At 44.2% G+C, this 24,432-nt stretch overlaps 1 protein-coding gene across 1 annotated transcript in view; it reads left to right on the top strand.

Annotated features, from left to right (window-relative positions):
* The first annotated feature begins 4,683 nt into the window (after positions 1 to 4,683).
* pom121 (POM121 transmembrane nucleoporin) overlaps positions 4,684 to 24,432 on the top strand; it is a 28,085-nt gene continuing 8,336 nt past the window's right edge. Inside the window, exons 1-12 of the mRNA XM_080748763.1 lie at positions 4,684 to 5,345; positions 6,998 to 7,216; positions 8,406 to 8,570; positions 9,717 to 9,797; positions 11,696 to 11,867; positions 13,608 to 13,696; positions 14,527 to 14,606; positions 15,838 to 15,959; positions 17,203 to 17,302; positions 18,975 to 19,409; positions 20,730 to 20,992; positions 21,909 to 23,238. Of these exons, the coding sequence (XP_080604889.1) occupies positions 4,705 to 5,345; positions 6,998 to 7,216; positions 8,406 to 8,570; positions 9,717 to 9,797; positions 11,696 to 11,867; positions 13,608 to 13,696; positions 14,527 to 14,606; positions 15,838 to 15,959; positions 17,203 to 17,302; positions 18,975 to 19,409; positions 20,730 to 20,992; positions 21,909 to 23,238 (3,697 nt within the window). The 5' untranslated portion in view covers positions 4,684 to 4,704. The remainder of the gene's footprint in view (positions 5,346 to 6,997; positions 7,217 to 8,405; positions 8,571 to 9,716; positions 9,798 to 11,695; positions 11,868 to 13,607; positions 13,697 to 14,526; positions 14,607 to 15,837; positions 15,960 to 17,202; positions 17,303 to 18,974; positions 19,410 to 20,729; positions 20,993 to 21,908; positions 23,239 to 24,432) is intronic.

Here is a 24,432-nt window from a genome sequence, read left to right as displayed (position 1 = left end):
TTCTCAACTGGTTTGCACTTTGTTTTTTGTTTTGTTGTAAATGTTCGAGTTCTTGAATTAAGTAACCATTGTTATTTTGTTGAGGACAAAAACAGCAGTTGGCCCTGGATTCCACTCAAGGCACTGTGGACATCTGCCTGTGCATCTCGTGGATGGGCAGGACGGTAGGACCTGCAAGACTGACTGCTCCAGGTGGAAAAGGGAACACTGGTGCAAGAGCCTGTTGCATCTGAACAGAACTCTCTACCTCAGACTTTACTGACCTGGCTCTGAATCAACGGACTTGGTTTTATCGTCGGGACATCGATAGAAAGTAGGGGGTAGATTGTAGTGGGTTGAGCATTTTATTATGTCATGTGACTCCCTAATTAACCAATATTCAGGACAGCTGAGACACCTGGCTGTATAAAGGGGAGCCACACCCGGCTATCAGTGTGGCTGGCTGGCTTGTTGTGTTTGCCTGGTGGCGTGTTGGGTTGTAGGTGCAAGATGTCTTTGAAGGTATGCAGTGTGCAAGTTCTTCACCTGTGTTTTTGTAAATGTAAAGTTATCAGCAAAATCTGAGTGTTTCTTAATCTTACAGGCATCCGACAGTGGGAATCCCGCCATGGGATAGGCTGATTTCCCCCATCTGTATTCTTCACAGCTTCACATCATTGTATGTGGATCTGCTGGTTTCTTATAGCTCCAAGCTCCTGTTTCAGTTGTATGCAGCCCGTGGACCAGTTGGGAGCGCTGATTGCGTGGCCTCCCACGCCATAGCCTCATATGCTCGCATGTGGTGCTTTTCAGTTCCAGTTGGTTCAGTGCAGTGCGGCTTCATGGGATAGAGTGCTGGGCTGGGCTTTTCTCAATCTGAGGTAAAGGGCTGCCTATGATTGTAGTATTGTTTTATGGTTTCAATTTGTATTGTTATTAATCTTGTTTTTCCTTTAAATAGGAGGAACTCTGTTTTGCCTCTGCTGTTTTTGTCCTCTTTATTGTTTTGTTTTGTTAGATTCATGTTTTGTTTTGTAAACCAGCTGATTATTTTAGTTAAATCACATAACAGATACATTTTGGCTCCGGCCATGCCAGTGGGTCAGTAGTCCGACAGGGGGTGCAGGTCACAGGAGGTGTATAGGCTGTATCTGGGGTTGTGCTTAGCTATAGTGCATGATAATTAACTGCTGCATGCTTTATTATACAGTTTTTATTATGAGTGTTTGACCGTGTGTTTCTCTTGCAGTGAAGTGTGTGTGCTCTGCCATGTGTGCGCCCTTTGGTGGCGGTTTAGACTTTCCCCCTCACTCCTTCACCCCTTGCCTCCCTCCTGTATGCAGGACGCATACAGCCACTCTGTTCGATATTGATAATTTTGTAATCATTTTAAATAAGTTTCTTGCAGTAAATAATCTATAAATGCGACAAATCTCTGTCTGTTTGTTTGTAATCCGCGTATCTCAAGAACCGTTCGTCCCACCGGCTTCAGATTCGGCACGCGCGTTCCCCGCTGCGGCGCGGAGTGCAGTGCCGGGCCTCGGCCCGACTCGGCTTGCGGTTTTCCTGAAGCGGCGCGAAACGTTCGGAATCTCCTTACGCGGAGCTGATTGTTAACATCAGGCTGTTCCTGAGGAAATCGGCACAATCGCTGACTCATTGTGACATCACTTCATAAAAGGCTCTGACATCACGTACGCCAGGAGTCAACAAAAAGTCTATCTATAAATGCGAGAAGTCTCTGTCTGTCTGTCTGTGTGTCTGTAATCCGCGTATCTCGAGAACCGTTCGTCCCACCGGCTTCAGATTCGGCACGCGCGTTCCCCGCCGCGGCACGGAGTGCAGTGCCGGGTCTCGACCCGACCCGACGCGCGGTTTTCCCGAACCGGCGCGAAACGTTCGGAATCTCCTTATGCGGAAATCGGCGCAAAATCGGCGTAAGCGCTGACTCATTGTGACATCACTGCAGTGCCGGGCGCAAGCGCTGAGTCATTGTGACATCACTGCAGGCAGATACAGGGGCCTAGCCTCGACCCGACAGATATCTCCGTATATAGGCATAAAAGGGACACAGACAGATATATGGGCATAAAAGGGACACAGACTGAGATCTCCATATATGGGCATATGGGCAGATACAGAGATCTCCATATATGGGCAATACAGGGGCCTTGCCTCGACCCGACAGATATCTCCGTATATGGGCATAAAAGGGACACAGACAGATATCTCCATATATGGACATAAATGGACAGAGGCAAACAGATGGTCAAAGATCTCCATATATGGGCATAAAATGGACGCAGACAGACAGATACAGACTGAGATCTCCATATATGGGCATATGGGCAGATACAGAGATCTCCATATATGGGCAATACAGGGGCCTTGCCTCGACCCGACAGATATCTCCGTATATGGGCATAAAAGGGACACAGACAGATATCTCCATATATGGACATAAATGGACAGAGGCAAACAGATGGTCAAAGATCTCCATATATGGGCATAAAATGGACGCAGACAGACAGATACAGATATCTCCATATATGGGCATAAATGGACACAGGCAAACAGATGTTCAAAACGGGTCCTATGACAACAGGTATAATGAGGTTTGCATTAAAGGGGGAACCGGCACTGTGTCTGCAACACAGTTGGAGGCACAGACAGATACTCCATATATGGGCATAAAATGGACGCAGATAGACAGATATCTCCATATATGGGCATAAAATGGACCCAGAACTATAACTGCAGTGATCTCCACATATGGACATAAAATGGACGCCGACAGACAGACAGACAGATACAGATATCTCCATATATGGGCATAAATGGACACAGGCAGACAGATGGTCAAAACGGATCCTATGAAAACAGGTATAATGGGGTTTGCATGGGCGGGGCATTCATTCCCTATTTACATTGTTCCGAGTTGGCCAGGTCGCCGTTCGGGCGGCCCAGCTTCTAGTATATTATAATGACCTTCCATTTATATATGCTGCCTTTAACTATGAATAAAACAAGTGTTCTCTTTTTAAACTGGAATCGCACGTCTCTGCTCCCATTCATTATTATCAAACCTGTTGTTGGGTATTGATGTACATTGTGCAATTTAAGGTATTCTCTGGGTGAAATTCCCAGAGTGGCGTTGTCTGGTTGCCTGTTTCCGGGCCTAAGTGCCCTGGTCACATATAGACCTACATATATATATTTTGTATAGCCTAATGTTAAAACAATATAGGCCTACAATACTGTTCATTTTACAATACTGTTCAATACTGCACCAAAGAATGTATAGTATCGGGACATGGATTAATTAATTATTTGGGCGCACCTGATTCCAATAGCTCTGTATTTATGTGATTACTATGGAGTGCATAGGATAGCCGTGTGTAGGTTTGACATGTAACACCACTGTCACAGTCACTATAGGCCTAATATTTAAATGACAAAGAGATAATATGAAAACATGGACAGTCTGAGGGTAGGCGAAATGGCTCAGACAGGTAGGTGAAAAGACTCTCCTCCACGGCAAAAGTGCCCCGCGAAAAGACCTGGCGAAAATGTTATAGGCGATTATGCCTGACACCCCACAGGTCACGTTCAACCCAGAGTCAACTCAAAGAAAGGGTCGAACTCGTTCTTCTGCTATACCACAAAAATGTGGAATGCCTTACCGAAGGCCATAAAGGAGTGTGGATCACTAGCATCCTTTAAAATTGCCCTGAAAAACCACTTACAGGCAGCAGCCGTTCGCAACTGGTAAAAAACCTAGCCCAACCCTACCCTCCCTGCCCCTTCCTTGTATATACTTGTATATTCTTTGTATATACTTACTGTTTGTTTAGATTTACTGTATATTCCTTGTATATACTTACTGTTTGTTTAGATTTACTGTTTTCTTTTCTTTTTTTCCCCCTTTTTCTTTACATATCTACTGCATAGTACTGTGTTCTATTTGTCTGTCATTCAATGTTATATGAGATACTTAAATGGTTTCCTGTTGAAATAAGCTTAGTCTTTTCATGGATCTCCTTTTAGTAGACCTTGTACCAGTGAACTGTACCGTCATGAATCTGTACATTTTCCTATGCAAACTTCTAATAAAGCCTTCAATCAATCAATCAATCAATCAATCAAACAAACAAACAAACAAACAAACAAACAAACAAACAAACAGTATCTCTGTAGCCATTAAACGAAACGGGTATTTCTTACATTGATGCCTCTACATATTATCATGCAAGCACCAGTTAAAGTTACTTTCCATCCCTCATATACTGTGTGCACAGTGCACATCCCATAACCCACACACTGCACATCATTTCGGAGCTCATATCTTTGAACGGGTAAGGGCTAGTTTATATGGATTAGGTCAAATGTACAGCATTATATTATAGCAACAACAGTTTCTATTTGACAGTTTGAAATTGTTGACATCCTGGCGTCACCGGGATTTTCACCGATAATCGCCTGCTTTCTTTGTACTACTCAGAGCTCTGATCCGGTCTAGAACCCGCCTACCATATCCGGCCATTTTACACGAACACACCACGCACAAACAAACAACCGTTTCCGTATCCGCTCCAGACCGGATCCGCAAACCGCAAAACCCGAATCGAGTCGACGTTGAAGCAGAGTGCCAGAAGAAGAAGAGCGAAGCAGCAGGAATGCATCATGGGATACTAGAGTCCTCCGGCTTGGCGGCGCGGTGCCGCCATGTCTCCTAGAGAGAAACACTTGCTATTTGTTCTCTCTGTGTCGGCGGCCGTTCTGCTCTCGCTCACCGTGCTTCTCTACTGCGTCCCCGCTCTCCTTCTAGTCTCGCTAACCCTCGGAGTCTGCGGCATTGCGTGTTATTATTGCAACGGACAGTCGCTGTACGCAAGGCTAGGCCCCGTCGATCCGCGGCGTGGACTGACCGCGGTGGCCGCGCTCCGGCGCTGGTTGACCGGCAGGGCCGCGAACGGAGCCCCGGCGGCGGCAGCTCCTCTGGCGGGGAGGACCTCCAGGAGCCACCGCGGCGGCAACAAAGCAGCAGCGGCGGCAGCCCACCACGTTGTTGTCCGGGACTCGGGCGCATATCCCGGCTTTGGCCTCCCTCCACAGACCGCCGGTGTTGGACTGGGTGTTTACAGGAGAGCAGGAGGGGACTCGTCGCTGTTCAGCCCCCGGGACATCCTCATGGGCTCCTACATCAGCAGACCCGAGGGGCCGCCGCCGCCGCCTGTCGTGGCCGGCATGAGAGGCTCCTCCGGCGGCTCCGGAGCCGTGGTTTACCCCCGGGACCAGCTCCGAGAGAGGCTGAGCCGGCCCAACCATGCGGTGCACACCCCCAACAGGAGACTGTCCTTCTCCGGGTGAGTGGAGGAACGCTTTTCAAGTCATAGCTTGGTAGTACTTGATCATGTTGTTGGTCATGAACACGGTCAAGTATTGAGTCAAAGAAGTGGAATCAACCTTAACGGGTCAATTTGGTTCCATTCCCTGCCTGGCTTGACCCAAATTTGAGAATCACTCACAAGCTCTCAAACCTTATAATTACAACGACCCCTAATAAGTCTTGACAGTTACAGACCTGTATTGAGTCAAAGTGGGGTCAAGGGAATGGAATCAAATGGGCCCGTTAGGGTCCTTAACGGGTCCCTGGACCCCACTTTGAGAATCACTGACATGAGTGGCTCTCAAACGTTATGATTTCAACAGTTGACAGTTACATACATGTAAGGGTCTATTTAGACCTCCTCAACCTGACCCCACTCTGACAACCACTTATTAGACAATACACAGGGATGGCTCATTAAGACTGTGCAAACTGTCTGGGAATGGTAACAATTTATATTTAATTGTATGATAATAGCATTTAATCATAAGTGAAATCATAGACATGTACATCCTGCAAGCCGACTGGGTGGTGGGGGATGCATTTATTTATTTATTCTGCATATTATATCCTATGCTTTGTACTGGTGGTGATGAATGTCTATATTAACAGGAGGTGCTCCAATGTTTCATTAAGAAACAAAGTCTAGCCCGCCATATTTCAAAATGCATGAGGCTTATACTTTATAGACCTCATTATCAGTGGAATTGCGTTATGTGAACAGCTTGGGTCATTTCCTGTCAGACCGTCTACAGATCCTCCCACGCACTGCAACAGGAAATCCACCTGGACCCATTTAACAACATGTTGATGTTGTGAAGTGTGATCTAAGGTAGAAGGGTGAAACTGAAACTGATGTAGTAGAACTATGGCAAACGGTGGTAGCTGTGTTTAATATGAGTATATTCTACAATTAATAACAACAAGTAAGAAGTACAACAAATGAACACTTCTACAACTAATACGTCTTGGGGCACCTGATCATAGACATCATCATGAAGCAAGAGATTTCACTTATGTTTGTCACTTCATCTATGATTATCTGCTATATAAATACACACATCATATAATTATGTATTAAGTGTTAATAGACATGTTTATTCAGTTTAAACAGGTCATAATCATGAAACATCTTTACTTTATGTTACTTGAGATTTTATTAATCTTGGCTTGCTCTTTTGTTTACTACTTTTGCTCTTTACCTTTGCCTCTCCTGTGTTTAAAACTTGTTTCCCCTGCATTATCTTTGCAGGGGGGATGCATAAGGGTTACTTTATACCATGCTAATTATTATGTTTGAATATTTTATTGTTAAATAAGTATGTATGTATGATTTATGTGTATTGTGTAGTAGGCTGTGTATGTAGTTTTCATTTTAATATTTTTCTAGATAGGCAGCCAAAACAGTCTACAAGCTTTTCGGTTATTTGAAGCATTTGTTGTGGTCAAACTAGCAAAGAGATGGAGGCACACAAACTGATTGAACCCGACTGAACCAAATGAACCCTTCAGGTTTCATTTGGTTCCATTTTGTACACTGTCAGAGTTAAGGGGGAGACCATGAAATGTGAAAGTTTGAGAACCCCTGCTTTAATCCATGTGTATATTGTTTGTTTCTTCTCCTCCCAGGGAGCAGGTGGGCACGGCCAGCAGGTTCACCATCACCCCTCAGCGCCACTACCCCCTGCAGCAGACAGGCATGTCCTCAGTGGGCCTGCTGCCCCCGGCCCAGTGGGACAGCTTCAGGAAGAAGAACGTCCTCAGCCCGCGCAACTCCTCCCTGCTGGCCAGTCCTGTCACGGTCAAGATCGCCAGGCCAGACCACCACAGCTCCTACAGATCCCCATTGTAAGTTAATTTGATTATTTACAGACCACCACATAGGGGTGGGCGATATGGAAAAATACAATATCACGATATCTTTCCAAGCTGCATCACGATACACGATTTTATCACGATTCTTTTTCATGTTGGTTTTTATGGTTATTTTTCAAGTTACTTGACAAAAACTAGACTCTCTGGGTTCCTTTTGGGAGGTCTAAATTGAACTTTACAAGTATGTAACTCTGACAGTATACAAATGTCAGAGTTAAGGGGAGACCTCGACATTTTAAAGTTTGAGAACTACTGATTTAGACCAAAATGCAGGTTTAAATTGAATTCTGCAATTCCTCAATTGTATCACGATATATACGATATCTCTGAAAAGGCATATCGTGGACACATTGTATCGTCTAAACGATAATTATCATCATACAGCCCACCCCTACCACCACAGTTCCTACAGATCCCCACTGTACGTTAATTTCATTTTTCCCAGAAGTTATTCAAACTATTCATCTCGCATGGCTTAAAAGATCTCAGTTGCCATGACTGATTTCGGTCATTTGAGGTCCTGTAAAAAGCATGTCCTCTATGGAAGCATGTCGCGCACCGGAAACGGTGATCTACGAGCTCACAGTGTGTCTTGCTGCGACACGTTGTGAGCTTGTAGATCTATGCTATTTTCAGCATGCAACCAAGTGTAAAATCAGCCATTAACAATGCCATCAAGGCCTGCCAAAATACATTTTTGTCTCTGTAGATTTAGTTGACTAAAATCATATGATATTCAGTAGACTAAAACTAAAATGTTCATTTGACTAAAATGACTAAAACTAGAACTGCACTCTGTTGAGGTGCCAACTTGTGATGCCTGTGGTGAGCGTGCCATGAGGTGCGCTCACCACTGGTGGTGATGCCAGTGATATCACCACGGGCAATACCAGGAATACTGGTCCCTCACTGGCTGTTAATGATGAATGTGCCAGAAATGCTGGTCCCTGATTGGACCACAGTCTTAAACACACACAGCTGCCTACCTACATACCTACCTGCTTACATACGCTGCCGAACACAGTACTTTTGCGCTCTGCTGGCGCAAGTAACTAAGTGAAATGTTATTCAAAAGACTGACTAAACAAAATTAAAAAGAATTAGCTGTCCAAATGAACGGTTGAATGGTGGTTTAAGTTGTGGATGTTTGTTTTCTCTTTAGTTTGGAGCATGTGGGCTCCCCCAGAGGGCTGTGCTCTCCGGGCCCCCCGGCCCCCGCGGACCCCTGCTCCAGGGAGACTGTCCTCAAGGTGCTCAAAGAGAGCCGCAAGAGGGAGGTGGTCGACGAGGACAGGACTCTTACAGATGAGCAGAAGAGCAAAAGAAGGTGTGTAGGAGCAGCAACACATACAGCAGCTCCCATTCTGTCAAAGCACTTTGCACAAATGGTTAGGACAGTGATTCTCAACCTTTTTCACACCAAGGTGCTGTTTTGATGTGTTGCCATAGGAAAGATAACGGGCAAATGTTGATCAAAATAACAATTATTGTGACCGTCAGGTCGCAGTTACTATCAAAACCTCCACCGGCTGTCAGTCTGTTGGTCTGTCTCATTTCTCACGTGGCCCTCTTCTAGCGCCATCATGAGGCCGATTCTTGCAAAACACATTTTTGGACACTGCTACAGATTTTGCCCTAAAATCACGCAAAGTGGTACACAGTATCTCTAAAGTCATGTCATCAACATGGATCTGTCCCATTTACCATATTCCCTCCTGATTGGCTACCATGGCCTTCTAAAGTTTGTGTATGCAATTTAGGGAGTCTTACTGCTAATTCTCTAAGTGTGTAGACTTTACTGTAAATGAAGTAATGCAGATTTAACTGTCTGTAATGTAACTCTTGAGAGCGTAAAATGAAACCAAATGGACCCTTTAGGTCAAGAGTAAAATGGATTAAGAGGATCCATTTGGTTACCAAATATCCATCATTTAGCTGGGGACCACCTGTAACACCTTCAAGGACCAGACCACTGGAGGTCCCCGGACCACTGGTTGAAAACCACTGGGCCCAATTAATCGATCATCATATCAGTAAATAGTAACAGTAAATGAATCCTGAGATTATTATTTTTGTATTCCTATTTTGTAATATTTGCGTGTGAAGAGCATGTTGGAAAAATGTTAAGTAAAAGATAAATTACTACATTGAAATAATTTGAACTAATATGTGCATCAGTAGGGCTAATATATCAGGAAATGACAATACATCCATAACCCAGAATCACAGTTGAAGTATAACTGGTGTAAGGTCAAACTCTAATGGAAACCTGTATTGCAATATCAGTTTCTATCGAATTGACCATGAAATTAGAGGGATATCGGGCAACATTTCAATATTGTGCATCCCTGGTGACATGGTACAGTACAGGCCAGTGACCTGTCCTGTGCTGTGCTGTGTCCACCAGGTCCCTGTGAGACCAAGTGAAAGATTGAGCTTGCGTCTTTAAACCATCTTAATCTCCTTTCCACAGACGCAACGACAGTGGAGGAAGTGCACATTCTGCCTTTGAGCCCCTTCTGCCCAACGGAGTGCAATCCCAGCTTGTACCCAAGTGAGTTTAATGCCTGTTTAAACCATTTAACTATCACAGATTGGGAGTTGGGATATCGTATTTTTGTGTCTGTTAGTATTTGTTAAAAAATACCATGATTAGGGCTGTCACGATTATGACATTTTACTTGACGATTGATTATTTGGCACTCAAATAATTGCGATTAACGATTTAATTGTGTTTTTGTCGTTGACAATTACATTTCTGTTTGGCTTGTAGGCTTTGAAGTTGCACATGGTAGATATGACACATAACCTAAATCTACAAAGAAATTACAGACATATTTGACAACTTATGCTTTAAATAGAACATTGATAGTGGAAATAGCCGATCTACAAGCTCACAACGCATCGCATCTGTGAGCTTGTAGATCTTCTATTTCCACTATTTTTGACTTTCTTTTAAATATATGAACATTTTTCAACATGGAAACGATTATGACGATAATGAAAAATAATCACGATTATGTAAAAAAAAAAAACACGATTGGACGATTATGTAATATTTGTGACAGTCCTAACCATGATATCTGATTTTGTCTTTATCGCCCAGCTTTGGTCCTTAACATGTATGTGCCCTCGAACTACTGTTTTCTCATGAGCGTGTGTGGTGCTTATAGCAGCCTGATAGCCCTGTGACTGTTAACCTTCCTCACTGAAGCCTCTTATCACAACATCTGCTTGGCAGCTGTCTTGCTTTTAAGTCTCTGACTAATTAAGATGCGATCTCCGCCCAAGACAAAACATGAAAGAAATGCATTCCATCTCCGGTTTACTTCCCGTATCTGCATGAAGTAGGGCCGCTTTGCAGGTTAGAGTATTATTTCCAATGGGAGGGTGAACGTGAACACAGCTTCTGAACCATTCTTTAGACCAGGGGTTCCCAAACCTTTTTTGGCTCAGGGCACCCCTGGCCCTGTAAATATTTTTTTCATCCGAGGCACCCCTACATTATATTCATCATTTTCACTCCCAGCACCTTCTATTTATAGCATATTTTAGCGATTATGTTGCGAGGAAAACATTGAGATAATAGCCATTTTGGTTAGAACTGACAGAAAATAACTTTGTACTTAGAGTATAAAATGATACTGAATATATTTTTTAAGCGTCCATATGAATTCTAAATATTATCAAATTACCTCGCGGCACCCCTGGACTGCTGTCGGCGGCACCCCAGGGTGCCCCGTCACCCACTTTGAAAACCCCTGGTTTAGACCCATGGTCACTGAACTAACACAAGCCACATAATATTCCATAAGATTTTAAAATGGCTTTTTTCAGAGAGAGACAAATCAGAAGAAAATCGACTTTTCTTACCGACCACACTCTCACAGGGTCTAGCACCAGTAAACAAAGGACATTCACAAGATCTGCCATCTGCGCTTAGGGAACCATTTGTAGGATTTGTGTACCATTCTTGCTCGAGTGGCTCCAATTGCGGTGGTCTAGTCTTTCTAAATCAGTGGTTCCCAAACGTTTTGGCTCAAGACCTAGTTTGCATGGGACCCCAACTAGTGAAAGTAGCACATCTATTAACTTCTTAAACCTTTTTTAATATATTCATGGCAATTATTAGATTTTTTCTTTTTTTCTTTTCTTTATGAAATACTTTTGGAAAATGTTGTTTTTAATTGATGAAAAGTTGTGATTTTCTTAGTTTGAACTTTTTTAAATCTTTTGACATAATAAACACACACACACACACACACACACACACACACACACACACACACACACACACACACACACACACACTATTGTTTAAATGTAGGAAAGACATTCACCCGCGACCTATGAAAATGCATCCGCGACCCAGTGTTGGCCGGGTCCCGAACCCACTCACTGTTTTGGGGAAACGTTGTTCTAAACCAGCCGTCTCTGTCTCCATCCCTGCAGGCCGGGAACCCTGAAGCGAGGCCTGAACTTCGTGGCTGCGGAGGACGGCGTCATGAAGCGCTCCCGGACCTCCTCCGTCAGCTCAATGAGCGGAGGCCACGTCCTCCACACCACCTCCTCCCCCCGCAACGCCATCCAGAGCTCCTACAGCTCCTCGCAGGGCTTCGCCCAGGTAGGGCTGTCACAATTATTACATAATCGTCTAATCGTGATTATTTGACATTATCGCAATTATTTTGTCATAATCGTCATAATCGTGAATGTTGAAAAATGTCCGAAATAGTGGAAATAGCAGATCTACAAGCTCACAACGGATGCGACGCGTTGTGAGCTTGTAGATTGGCTATTTCCACTATCAAAGTTATTTTTTAAGTAGTAAGTTGTCAAATATGTCAGTAATGTCTTTGTATATTTAGGTTATGTGTCATATCTACCATGTACAACTTCAAAAGCCATACAGAAATGTAATTATCAACGACAAAAACACAATTAAATCGTTAATCGCCAATTATTTGAGTGACAATTAATCGTCATGTTGTAAAATGTCATATCGTGACAGCCCTACGCCCAGGTACTGGAAACACCAGTCATATGATCCAGTGTACCAGTGATGTTTTTGACATCAAATTTTGATTTAGTTTTAGTCTTTTGAATAAAATGTCATTTAGTTGTAGACATAATTTAGTCACCTGAAACGTTTTTAGTTTTAGTCTAGTTTTAGTTGACTGAATATCCTAAGATTTTAGGCGACTAAATCTACAGTTGATTTAGTCAAATAAAATGTATTTTGGCAGGCCTTGATGGCATCGTACTGAGTGATCAGCTATTTTCAGCACGCAACACTGGAGAGCAACCAAACATAAAATCACTCTATTCCCTACTAGTCCCTCCCTAACATTTTAGTCTAGTTTTTATTTTGTTGACGAAATTGTCAATATATTTAGTCTTAGTTTTAGTCATCACAGCTTAGTTTTTATTTCGTTTTTTTTAGTCGACAAACATTCTTTGTCATAGTTTTAGTCGACGAAATCAACACTGTCATGTTCTTTATCGTCAGTTCACACTGAAATGTGTCTTGCGACACAGCAGCCATGTATGCGAAACATGTATACACTACGGATGAGACGATATGAAACTTTCATACCACGATTATTGTGACCAAAGAAATTGCGATTTAAGATAATCAAAATTACAAACAACATTATCCTGCGGCGGAACATTGCCAACAATTGCAGATCTACAAGCTCACAACGCGTCGCAACGTGGCGAGTTGTGAGCTTGTAGATCGGCTATTTCTTTTTGGGCAAATAAAAGGTGAATTGATCCCAGTGGATGACGGAGGTCGATTTCACGATCAAGTTAATCTCCACGATGCAATTATCTTGAGTGTTTCTATATGGATTATCGTCCCATCCCTAATATAGACACACATTTGACATACAAAGGAACAAAACAGGATTACATGCATAAGTACATGCAGACAAGAGCAATGTCCACCGCCTAGCCTACCACTGGCCAAAGTGGTTGATTGATTTCATTAGATTGTTGGTAAAAGACAAAAATAAGTCACAATATAACTTAAACCTAGGATAACACATTACAAAATGTTATCTCAAATCTTTGAGTGTCAAGGACCCCCAAATTGTTGTGTATTTGGCAACGGACACCCCATCTGAAAATGTTTTGTCCCAGGGACTCCCAGCAATCCAACAATCAAAATGTTTGGAAACATTTTCTATATTTTCTCATTTTTACAAAAATGGCACATATTATACAAGCTTGCAGTGAGGCACGGAGTGAGGTGAAGATTTGAACCTTGTCGTGGTTAAATCTGTACCGTCAACCTAAAACTGAAGCTCTGACCAGTGTTGACCACGAATACAAAACTAATCTAACTTTGTTTTGTCTTTAGTGGAAGAGGCCATCGACGCACGCCTCCCCTCTCTCCAGCCCTGTGTCGTCTCGCTCTCAAACCCCAGAGAGAGCCTCTGTAAAGCCCAGGTAAGAGTTCTGCTTCTGACCAGCTGTTTTTGCCATGGGACAAGTTCCTTGTAGATTTTGGTGGTTGCGTTTTTTGGGGGCTTGTTTCTTAACATTTGCTGCCAGCATTTTTGTATTTATTTATCCTATAAGTTCTGCCATGGACGGAGATCTCTGTCTATCTGTCTATCTTTATTTAATAAGCGTATTAATATCACCGTTGTCTCCCCGTTGATCGATCCTCTGTTGCTAGGAGACAAAATAACCCGAAACAAATCATCAGTTCCCCATCCGGTCCCATTCTTATTCCCCAAAAGAAGTACGCTTTCCTCCGGTTTCCACAGCGCCACGAGGTCCCATCCATATGCATTGTAGTGGAGCCCGGGGCGGAGCTACAACAACACGGAAGCAAGGCCACTGTATTGCTCACATTCAGTACTAGTATAGAGTGCTCCGCAAAAAATCGGAGCACATGCACAGCAGTGTGCACGCTCGCGATCGCCCTCGAAAAACATGGTAATACACTGAAAACGCTGGCACAAAAGTGTATACTTCAATGGGGAAAAAAAACAGATCTCCGTCTATGGCACAAAATGTGTGGCTGCTTATTTGGGATTGCTTCCTAAATGTTGTTTAAACCAGTGGTTCTCAAACATTTGTCATATCTTAGACCCCCCGGCTTGTAGATTGGATATTTTCAAATAGTCAATCTAGGTTTAAAGTGCTTGTGTGGCCTGTAGTTGCGTCTTTTTGGGCTTGTTTTCCATCTCACTTTCATCACACTTTCTCTCTTGTTTTTGGCAACACTGCTAACAAGTCGAAGTGCTGAAACACTGTGTTTTTTTCTCCAGGGAGGAAGAGGCCCAGTCTCCCAGCTCTGCGTCCTCAGTGAAGTCTGTCAAGGTGGCCACAGACACTGAACCCACCATATGTGAGTCTTTATGTACAGTTCACACTGATATAACGTATCCAGTAAAAGTGTTAATATAACACTGAGAGAGTGTTTAAGCCCTCTTACGGACGTTCTGTTGACGTGGGTGTCCTGTCCTCTCCGTTAATTGGTTCTGAATGAGGCCACATCCAGACGGAGACGTGTTTTATCTGAATACGTGAATAAATCTGGAGACGCAGCATCGCAGCCCTTGCGTCTCCGTGTGCACGGCACGCAATTTGGATTCACACCACAGCTCCAGGCGGAGCCGCTCGTTTCGTTCCACCAGCGTCGGCAGGTAGGGTTAGGTTTGAGCATAGTTTTACTGAGGTTAGGTTTAGGTGGTCGGACCACCCGGCACCTCCGCACGGTGCAAAATAAGCGCTCTCTAGCTCCGGTTCAGCTAGAACCGAGCTATGGTGTGAATCCAAATAAAGTGTGCACAACCAATTACTCATATTTCCTGACATGATAAGTTGATAACACACTAGCCCAACCTCTCCCTTAAGTAGTTTACCCCCAAAATGACTTTTCTATTAATTACTCACACCATGGAGACTTGAGTTCAATAATATCTTTTCATATTTGTCTCATTCCTATTCCTAAGACAAAAAATGCATTTGAGTAAATTACATTTTTGGACATTGATTCCATCCGCAATCAATGGGAGTACATTTTATTGTAATCAAATTATTGTCTTATTGAATGCAACAAAAAACAAAAAATATTATTGAGCTCAAGTCTCTATGGGCGTGAGTAATCAATAGGGAAAAACTAATTTTGGGGGTGAACTACTCATGTAACCCACATGTGCAAAATTCGACTGTCTCTGCCAATGTGAACCTAGCCCTCTGATAAAGAATGTAATGGAGGAATTGGTTTATTGTAATGCAGCGGCAGCGGCCGTTCCTGGAACATATTCCCAAAAGGAAACCTTTATATCGTCACTGTCGGGCCAAAACCTTGTATCTCCAAGTTTTCAAATTTGTATGTTTTTCCACGAAGTAAAGCCCTGCTTCATCAGACAAGGCTGTCGCTCAAAAGTAGTGAAAACAGCAGATCTACAAGCACACAACGCCTCCCACCGCGAGGCGTTGTGTGCTTGTAGATCGGCTGTTTTCACTAGTTTAAATCATTTTAAAAATGATAAATACAGAACGAACAGTTTTGGACATACAAGGTTTTCACCCGACAACACGATATGTATTAAATGACCATGTTGCCATTCCAGCCAGAGTGGCCCCTGTCCCCAAGGTCCCAGTGGCCTTGTCGTCCAGCTCCACCAGCAGCGGAGGGAAACGGAAGAGAAAGATCCAGCTGGTGGCCAGCCATGGTGGGGAGCAGATCTCTCTGGTGAGACCAGCAGTGCATTGTCAAGCGCAGTTCAAATTAAATAAATGGATGAATCATGACCCCTTTTTTCCCCCTTTTTTTTTTAGCCTTACCCTTTATGCCAAACTGCTTTAGCATACTATTTTGAAGAAAAAAAAACAACACATTTTTAAATTGTGAAAATAACTGATCTACCTTGACACATTGTGAGTTTGGAGATAGGCAATTTCTAAATAGTAAAGCATGCCAAAATAGTTAGAGCCAGGGGTCTTCAACGTTTTCAGGCCAAGGACCCCTTAGTTGAGAGAGATGAAGCAGGGACCCCCACAACCTGTTCATAGATTCTATATAGTTTAATCGTTTGACAGCACAATCATTAGTCTATTTTGGAATGATTTCAATTTGTGTTTTCTGATATTTAACCACTTGAACCGTCAATACTTAATGAACTTGACCTTTCACTCTGTACTTGGTCTGCTCTTTTTCCCCTCTACACCAAACCTCTTTACCAAAAATAGCCGATCTACAAGCTCACAATGCCTCGCGCTGCGAGGCGTTGTGAGCTTGTAGATCTGCTATTTTTGACTAAAGTTCTCCGAATATGGTCGGTGGGGTTCAAGTGGTTAATATATGAAAGGAATTTCTATCACACAAAAATTTGGAGGACCCCCTGTAGTAAATCTGAGGACCCCCTAGGGGTCCCCGGACCCCCTGTTGAAGACCCCTGGTTTAGGCATATAAGGTTTAGGCAGAAATAAATTGTCAGTCCATAGTTATTTGCCTTTCTTTTTTCTGTTTCCTTTAATCCCTGGGAGCTCAGTGAATCATATGGGAAGTCCCCCAGCAGTCTAGAGTCTATAGCAGCATAAATAAGGTCTAGTCTACCACAAGCCTGAGCCTGTGTTTCCTAACCGTAAGCTTTATCAAAAAGCATTAAGTATAACGCCTGTCTGCCTCCCTTACCAAAACTAGGAGAGGAGCTTGATGTGACACGGTGTGAGCTTGTACATCAGCCATTTTCTTTTTCGTTTTGAAGAAGAAAAAAAAATAAAAAAAAAATACTTAACCTCCCCTCACCCAATAATGTATTTTTGATTATTTTATTAGTTGATTGTTTTTTTTTCTTTTTTGTTTTTTTAAGATTAAATCGATTAGTTTGATTCATGATTGGATCCCTACTAATGAGCACCAGCTATATTTTCAGCCACATGATAATGATAATGTCTGAGTTGCACTGATCGTAGAAGGTGATTTTCCCTTGCAGCCTCCTCCCCCAGAGCTGGGATACACCATCACTGTCAAAGACCTGGACCAGGAGAAGAGCGCCGCCCTCAAAAAGATCCAGAAAGTCCTGGAAGAAGTCGGTGAGTGTCCAAAACATTTAACTGAAAAACCGCGATGAGGAATTCATTTCCTCTCCAAGAGTTGTTGGCAATCACTTAAACCCATTATATATGGGATGCGATCTACAAGCTTGTAGATCTGCTATTATAGCCAAATTTCCGTCTACCATAACATGTCCAGAATAGGGACTCTTTTAAGGTCCATGCGGTTAAAAAGAGTGAAATAAATACAATATCCTCAGGTATGATCATAATCAAAGGTCATTGAAAAGAAGTGAGTCTTAAGAATAGTCTTTAATAACTCTTTTACTGCCTATTAAGGATTTTTATAGTCTGTCCACTGCCATCAAAGTACCTTACCTTTGTGATTTTATTGAAAAAATAACCATCCATTATTTCCAATAGCGGTCTTGTGGAAGGCGGGCGTATCTCTTAGAGTTGCGGGAAGAAAACCAGGAACGTAGATCCAGGGCTGAAAAAACAACGGAACCAGATGAACGCTCGCCATGGCGGCATGAGAAAAATGACGAGTGCTTGTCAAGCAGTAAAACAGTTAACTTCTTCAGTGCCATATTTAAAGTGGGACCTCTTATATTGCCGGTTCGCCAACAAAGGGTTAAAAAAATAGTGTGCACGCTGGTGCACACATTCGTGCATGCTTTTCACAGCTTTCAAACAAAAAAATCCGCTTGGAAATCCGTTCAGGCATTCAGGAGAAGGCAGGCCTTATGTTTTCTTCAAATGTAAACAAACATGGCTGCCATGTTTGAAAGATGGGGTTGGTATGGGGGTTAAACATGCAATTTCGCGATCGCGATCATGGCTAGTACACTGTTGGAGGTCCAAAAATCTTTTTTTTTCAAGACATTTTTTCAATTTTTTCAATTTTTTTTTTTTTAAAGACGTCCAGAAGACGTCTGGCAGAGAGGTCCATAGTTAAAAATACGTTTTTATTATAGAAAACGTCTTTTTTGGCAGGGTATGAGTTAAAAGGCTCAATAGACTGGGAGCTTCTAATGGTAAAGGGCAGGCTATGCCTAGAGGCTGCAGCAGCAGAGGCACCGCCTCCTCTTCCTGGGTTTGTTTTCAAAGCATCGACCCTGTTCATGTTGCGTCTGTGCAGCTCACTGTTGATTTCGTCGACTAAAACTATGACGAAAAATGTTTGTCGACTGCATTTTTTCACCGACGAAAACAAAATAAAAACAAAATAAAAACTAAGCTGTGATGACTAAAACTAAGACTAAATACTGTATATTGACAATTTCGTCAGCAAAATAGAGACTAGACTAAAACATTAGGGAGGGACTAGTGGAGAAGAGAGTAATTTTATGTTTGGTTGCTCTCAGGTGTTGCGTGCTGAAAATAGCAGATCTACAAGCTCACAACGCGTCGCGCTGCGCAGCGTTGTGAGCTTGTAGATCTGCTATTTTCAGCACACATATTTTCAGCACACAACCAAGTGTGAAATCAGTCATTACTATGCCATCAAGGCCTGCCAAAATGCATTTCAGTTGACTAAATCAACTGTAGATTTAGTCGCCTAAAATCTTATGATATTTAGTCGACTAAAAGTAGACTAAAACTAATACTTTTCAGGTGACTAAATTATGACTATAACTAAATGACATTTAATTCAAAAGACTGACTAAAACTAAACCAAAATTTGCTGTCAAAAACAACACTGGTGCAGCTCCAGAACCAAAGAAGCCCGATCCTCCCGCGGCAGAGACGGCTCCTTCCTCCCAGGCTCCCTCCTCCTCCTCGGTGGACTCTGGCCCCACCCTGGCCAGCCTCCTGGCGGCCCCTCTTCCCACCACCACCACCACCTCCTCCTCCTCCTCTGCCCCGAGCAGCAGCAGCAGTGTGGCGGCAGCAGCAGCACCCATCCCCGTCATCAACCTGGACCCCAGCCCAGCCTCCACCACCACCACCGCCGCCAGCAGCCTGGGCAGCATGAGCACGGGGGCCCCCACCTTCACCACCTCCACCCCGGCTCGCTCCTCCCCGTGCCCCGCAGCCGCCCCGGCCCCTGGCCTCCCCAGCTCCCTGCTGGAGATCCTGAAGATGCAGAGCGTCCCTCCGGCCAGCTCCACGGCCACCACGCTGCTCAGCGCCACCACAGCAGGTAGGTTCAGATTAGGGCTGTCACAATTATTACATAATCGTCTAATCGTGATTTTTTTTTGACATAATCGTGATTATTTGACATAATCGTCATAATCGTTTCCATGTTGAAAAATGTTCATATATTTTTAAGAAAGTCAAAAATAGTGGAAATAGCAGATCTACAAGCTCGTGTGCTTGTAGATCGTCTATTTCCACTATCGATGTTATTTTTTAAGTATAAAGTTGTCAAATATGTCAGTAATTTCTTTGTATATTTAGGCTATGTGTCATATCTACCATGTGCAACTTATAAGCCTAAAAGCCAAACAGAAATGTAATTGTCAATGACAAAAACACAATTAAATCGTTAATCGCAATTATTTGAGTGACAAATAATCGTCATGTAAAATGTCATAATCGTGACAGCCCTAGTTCAGATCAAGGGCCACAACTATCCATCCATGGGCCATACGAGATGTCGCTGTCGGAAAGTTGGCAAAGGTTATCATGCATTTTTGAAAAGCTCTATATGTGTAGATTATAATTTGGTATGATAACCCTTTCTGAGACACAGCTAAATTGGTGTTATCAGCCGCTAGAGTTGGTGTCCCATCTGGAAAAGTTTGGGAAATTAATTGGTAAAGATGTGTGGGAACCCTGGATATAAAACAATTGCAAAGGCACTGAATGTTCCTAAAAGTAGGGTTTTGACCATAGTTCTAAGTTAAAGGAACAGTGGCTATAATAATAAACCTAATTTTCAGAGGGGGTTGAATAATTTCGAACACAACGGTATCATGTGGGACAGAAGCAGTGATGATCACTGCTCATTCCTGTATGGTCATGTCCTTTAGGTTAGGGCTGGGCGATATGGTGATAGTTATCGTGGAGACGATACAATGTCTCCACGATATGCCTTTCAGAGATATCGTATATATCGTGATACAATTGAGGGAGCCTTGTAAAAAATCCTGTTTAATCATTAATACAGAGATTCATTGCAGAATTCAATTTAAACCTGCATTTTGGTCTAAATCAGTTGTTCTCAAACTTTAAAATGTCAAGGTCTCCACTTAACTCTGACAGTATACAAATGAAACCAAATGTACCCGTAAGGGTCCATTTGGTTTCATTTGTATACTGTCAGAGTTACATACTTGTAAAGTTCAATTTAGACCTCCCAAAAGGAACCCAGAGAGTCTAGTTTTTGTCAAGTAACTTGAAAAATAACCATCAAAACCAACGTGAAAAAGAAACGTGATAAAATCGTGTATTGTGATAAAAGCTTGGGAAAATATGGTGATATTGTATTTTTCCACATTGCCCACCCCTACTTTAGGTCCGGTGTTCACCACCACCACGGAGCCCAACGGCTCCGTCCTGAGGCCTGCCTCCACCCTGGCTCAGCCTCCTCCACCTTACTCCACCTCCTCCACACTGTCAGGCCTCAGCCAGCCCTCCAGCAGCGCGAGCTCGGCCTTCAGCCAGGTGCTGGGGGGCCAGAGCACCCAGAGCACCCACACCACCATGGCAGCACCCAGCACCCTGTTTGGTCTGAGCAGCAGCAGCAGCACAGCCACCTCCTCAGTCTCCAGCTCATCGGTAGGGCCCTGTCTCAATTCACCCTGGGTGTCGCTCTCCATTCCAACATGTCGCCACTCCGAAAATTGACTGTCGGAGTGGCGACACTTCCATAGAGGTTAAGTTTAGGGTAAGGGTTAGAGATGGGGTTAGTGTCGGAATGGAGACATGTCGGAGTGGCGGTGTGTGACCATTCACCCTAGGCCTGGACGATTTTGAGAAAAAATCGAATTGCGATTGCGATTTGTTTAGTGATATTTTTTATAGTAGGGTAAGTGATAGTTTTTTAAGGTTGAAGCACTATTTTCTTATAAATTATTTGAACCAAAGAAAATCACTTGGCCTGCCATAAGCCTCAGTTGAATATTGTGTAATACATTTAAAAAGCATTGGAATATTAATAACTAGGCAAATTGGCAATCATGCAATGGTTCAGTTATATTTCCAAAATGTTCCCTTTTATTTTGCTTATTGGCGATATAAAACTTTTTTATTCAGAAAAATCTCAGTAATGCTATAGTCTGCCTCTTATTATTGTCAAGGAAAAATTAACCTTATATCGTTGTCTTGCTTTCATTATGCTCAAGGCAAAAAAATGCACCTATGACACCATGTTTCACACTGTGCTGCAAAGTAACTAAGTACATTTAAGAGCATTTCTGAGAGCAACCAAACGTAAAATGACTCTCTTCTCCGCCAGAACCCCTCCCTAACGTTTTTGTCTAGTTTTTATGTTGTTGACGAAATTGTCAATATATTTAGTCTTAGTTTTAGTCATCACAGAAATTTCATTTTTATTTCGTTTTCGTCATAGTTTTAGTCGACAAAATCAGCACTGGTTCCAATGTTCATTACCAAAAACACACAACTAAACTGTTAATCGCAATTATCTGTTTGACAATGAATGCTCATCTCATCCCTGTTGTAACGGTGACAGCTCTTCACGTCGGCTGCCATGGTTCCCGGCAGCGCCTCTGCGTCCAGCATCTCCACCTCCAACCCTCTGCTGGCCTCGGGCTTCAAGCCCATCTTCGGAGCCTCCACCACCGGCCCGGCCTCCATCTCCTCCTCGGCCTCCGACAGCCAGCCGGCCGTCCCCACCTTCAAGCCTCTGTTTGGCAGCGCCGGCTTCGGACAGCAGCCTGCGGCCACCGCGGCCCCCGCTGCCGTCTCCGTCAGCAGCACCACCTCCATGTTCGGCAGCAACGCCCCGACCTCCATGTTCGGCGGTTTAGCCACCAGTACCTCCTCCAGCAGCACCACCGCCGAGTCGGCCGTCGTCAAGCCTCTGTTTGGAAGCTGGGGCGCTGCCTCCACCACGAGCGCCTCTGCCCCCTCCTCCTCCGTCACCACCGGGACCTTTGGGGTTCAGTTTGGCGCCGCCACCACGGCGGCCCCCGCCGCCCAGACCTCGTCCACGAGCAGCGCGTTCGCCTTCGGCGCCGCTCCCGCCACCACCGCCGCCAGCACCATCCAACCCGCTGCTCCCGCTGCCTCCGCCAGCGCCCAGAACCCCTTCTCCTTCGGCCAGGCGGCAGCACCACCACCCAACACCACCTCCTCCATGTCCTTCAGCCAGAACCCCACCCCCACCACCACCATGTTCGGTGGCTTCGCCATGCCCAGCGCGGCCTCCGCCACCACGGCGGCAGGCGCAACGCAGCAGCCCACCTTCAGCTTTGGAAAGCCGCCGTCGTTTGAAGCGGCCGCCACCACGGCCCCGCCGCCAGCCTACCCCGGTGCCACCCTGACCACGGCGGCGGTTAAACCTTTCAGCTTCGGAGGAGGCAACAACTCGGCGGCGGCCCCCCCAGCGGCCGCCCCGGCTCAGTCTCCCTTCACGTTCGGCTCGGCCGCCGGTCCCGCCCCCACCACGGCCTCCACCTTCGGCTCGGCCGCCGGTCCCGCCCCCACCACGGCCTCCACCTTCGGGACTCCGTCGGCTAAGCCGGCGTTCGGGTCCAGCGGCGGCGGGGGCTTTTCGTTCGGCGGCGCCACCGCGGCGGCTCCGTCGCCCGCTCCCCCGAGCTTCGGAGGGGCCACTCAGACACAGACTGTGCAGGCGTCCGCCTTTGGTTTTGGCGGCCCCGCCGCGGTGCAACAGCAAACCCCCGCCGGCCCCGCTGCTAATCCGGCCTCTGGGTTCAACTTTGGCGGCGCCATGACGGGCACGCAGTTCCAAACGCCCGTCTCTAATAACCAGCCACCGCAGATGAACGTGTCCGGCTTCAACTTTGGAGCTGCTGCTAGCGGTAATTCAACGTTTGGTGAGTAATGAAATGTAGAAAGTTACTTAGCCACTTCAACCCTTTGCCAGTGGTTCTCTGGGCATCTCAATTTGAGAATCACTGCCCTATTAGTCGGGGGATATCTTTAAGTCCTGGAATAAATTCCTTACCAAAACATTTCTTCACCAATGTGTTTGTAAAGGTGTCTAGTAACATATCCCACAAAGACTGAAATTCAGTTTCCCTAGGAGAATCCATGACAGCTGCTGAAAGTTGGGATCCCATTAAATTAATTATACAGGATAAAACACACCAAAATAAATATGCTTTAAGTAGTATGTGAGGGGTCAAACTAGGAGTTTTTCATGATTCTGAATCCATTGCAAGCATTTGTTTCGCATTAAAAACATTCCTAGGATTCTCCTAGGGAAACTGAATTTCAGTCTTTGTGGGATGTGTTATTAGACCCCTTTACAAACACATTGGTGAAGACATTTTTTTGTAAGGAATGTATTCCAGGATATGACACTATTTCTGAAGATATCCCCCGACTATATGCTCTTCATTGACCAGGGTCGACCAGGGGTCTACTCTTGGGGGCCCCCTCTTGTTTATCCCTCTAGTCCAGTGGTTCTCAACCTTTTCAGGCTGGGACCCCCAAAATTATCATATTTTTAACTGGGGACCCCCCCCCCCCCCCCCACCCCTACCCTGACGAGCACTAAGAGTTGAGGCATTACATTTTGTATAACACGGTTCTATTGTGAAAATAGCAGATCTACATGCTCACAACCCCTCACGTTGCGAGGCGTTGTGAGCATGTAGATCTGCTATTTTCAAAATGTCTGCCTCTAATATTTGACAATTTGGCCAATGTTTAATTTGTCAGGTATTAAAACAATCCTTAAATTGTCACCTTATAAATGAGCAGATACCCTCTACGTTTAAACTTTATGGTGCTTAGTTTGTTCACTGTTGAGTGAGAAAACAACATTGGACATTAAGTTCATCATCTGGGGACCCCCCAGTGTGTTCCGACCCACAGATTGAGAACCACTGGTCTAGTTCACTGTTTCCCAAACAGTGGGTCGGGACCCATTTGTGGGTCACCGACAAATATATATAATATATATAAATCTTTATATATATTTATTTTCTATAAAAAAAAAATAGAAAAAAATAAATAAAAGAATCTCAGGTTCTTTTCAAATTTTACAAAATCTAAGAAATTCC

This window comes from Nannobrachium achirus (assembly GCF_963921795.1).
Source record: "Nannobrachium achirus genome assembly, chromosome: 19".
Lineage (NCBI taxonomy): Eukaryota > Metazoa > Chordata > Actinopteri > Myctophiformes > Myctophidae > Nannobrachium > Nannobrachium achirus.
Note: the sequence above shows the minus strand (reverse complement) of the source record. Positions and strands in the feature narration are given on the sequence as shown.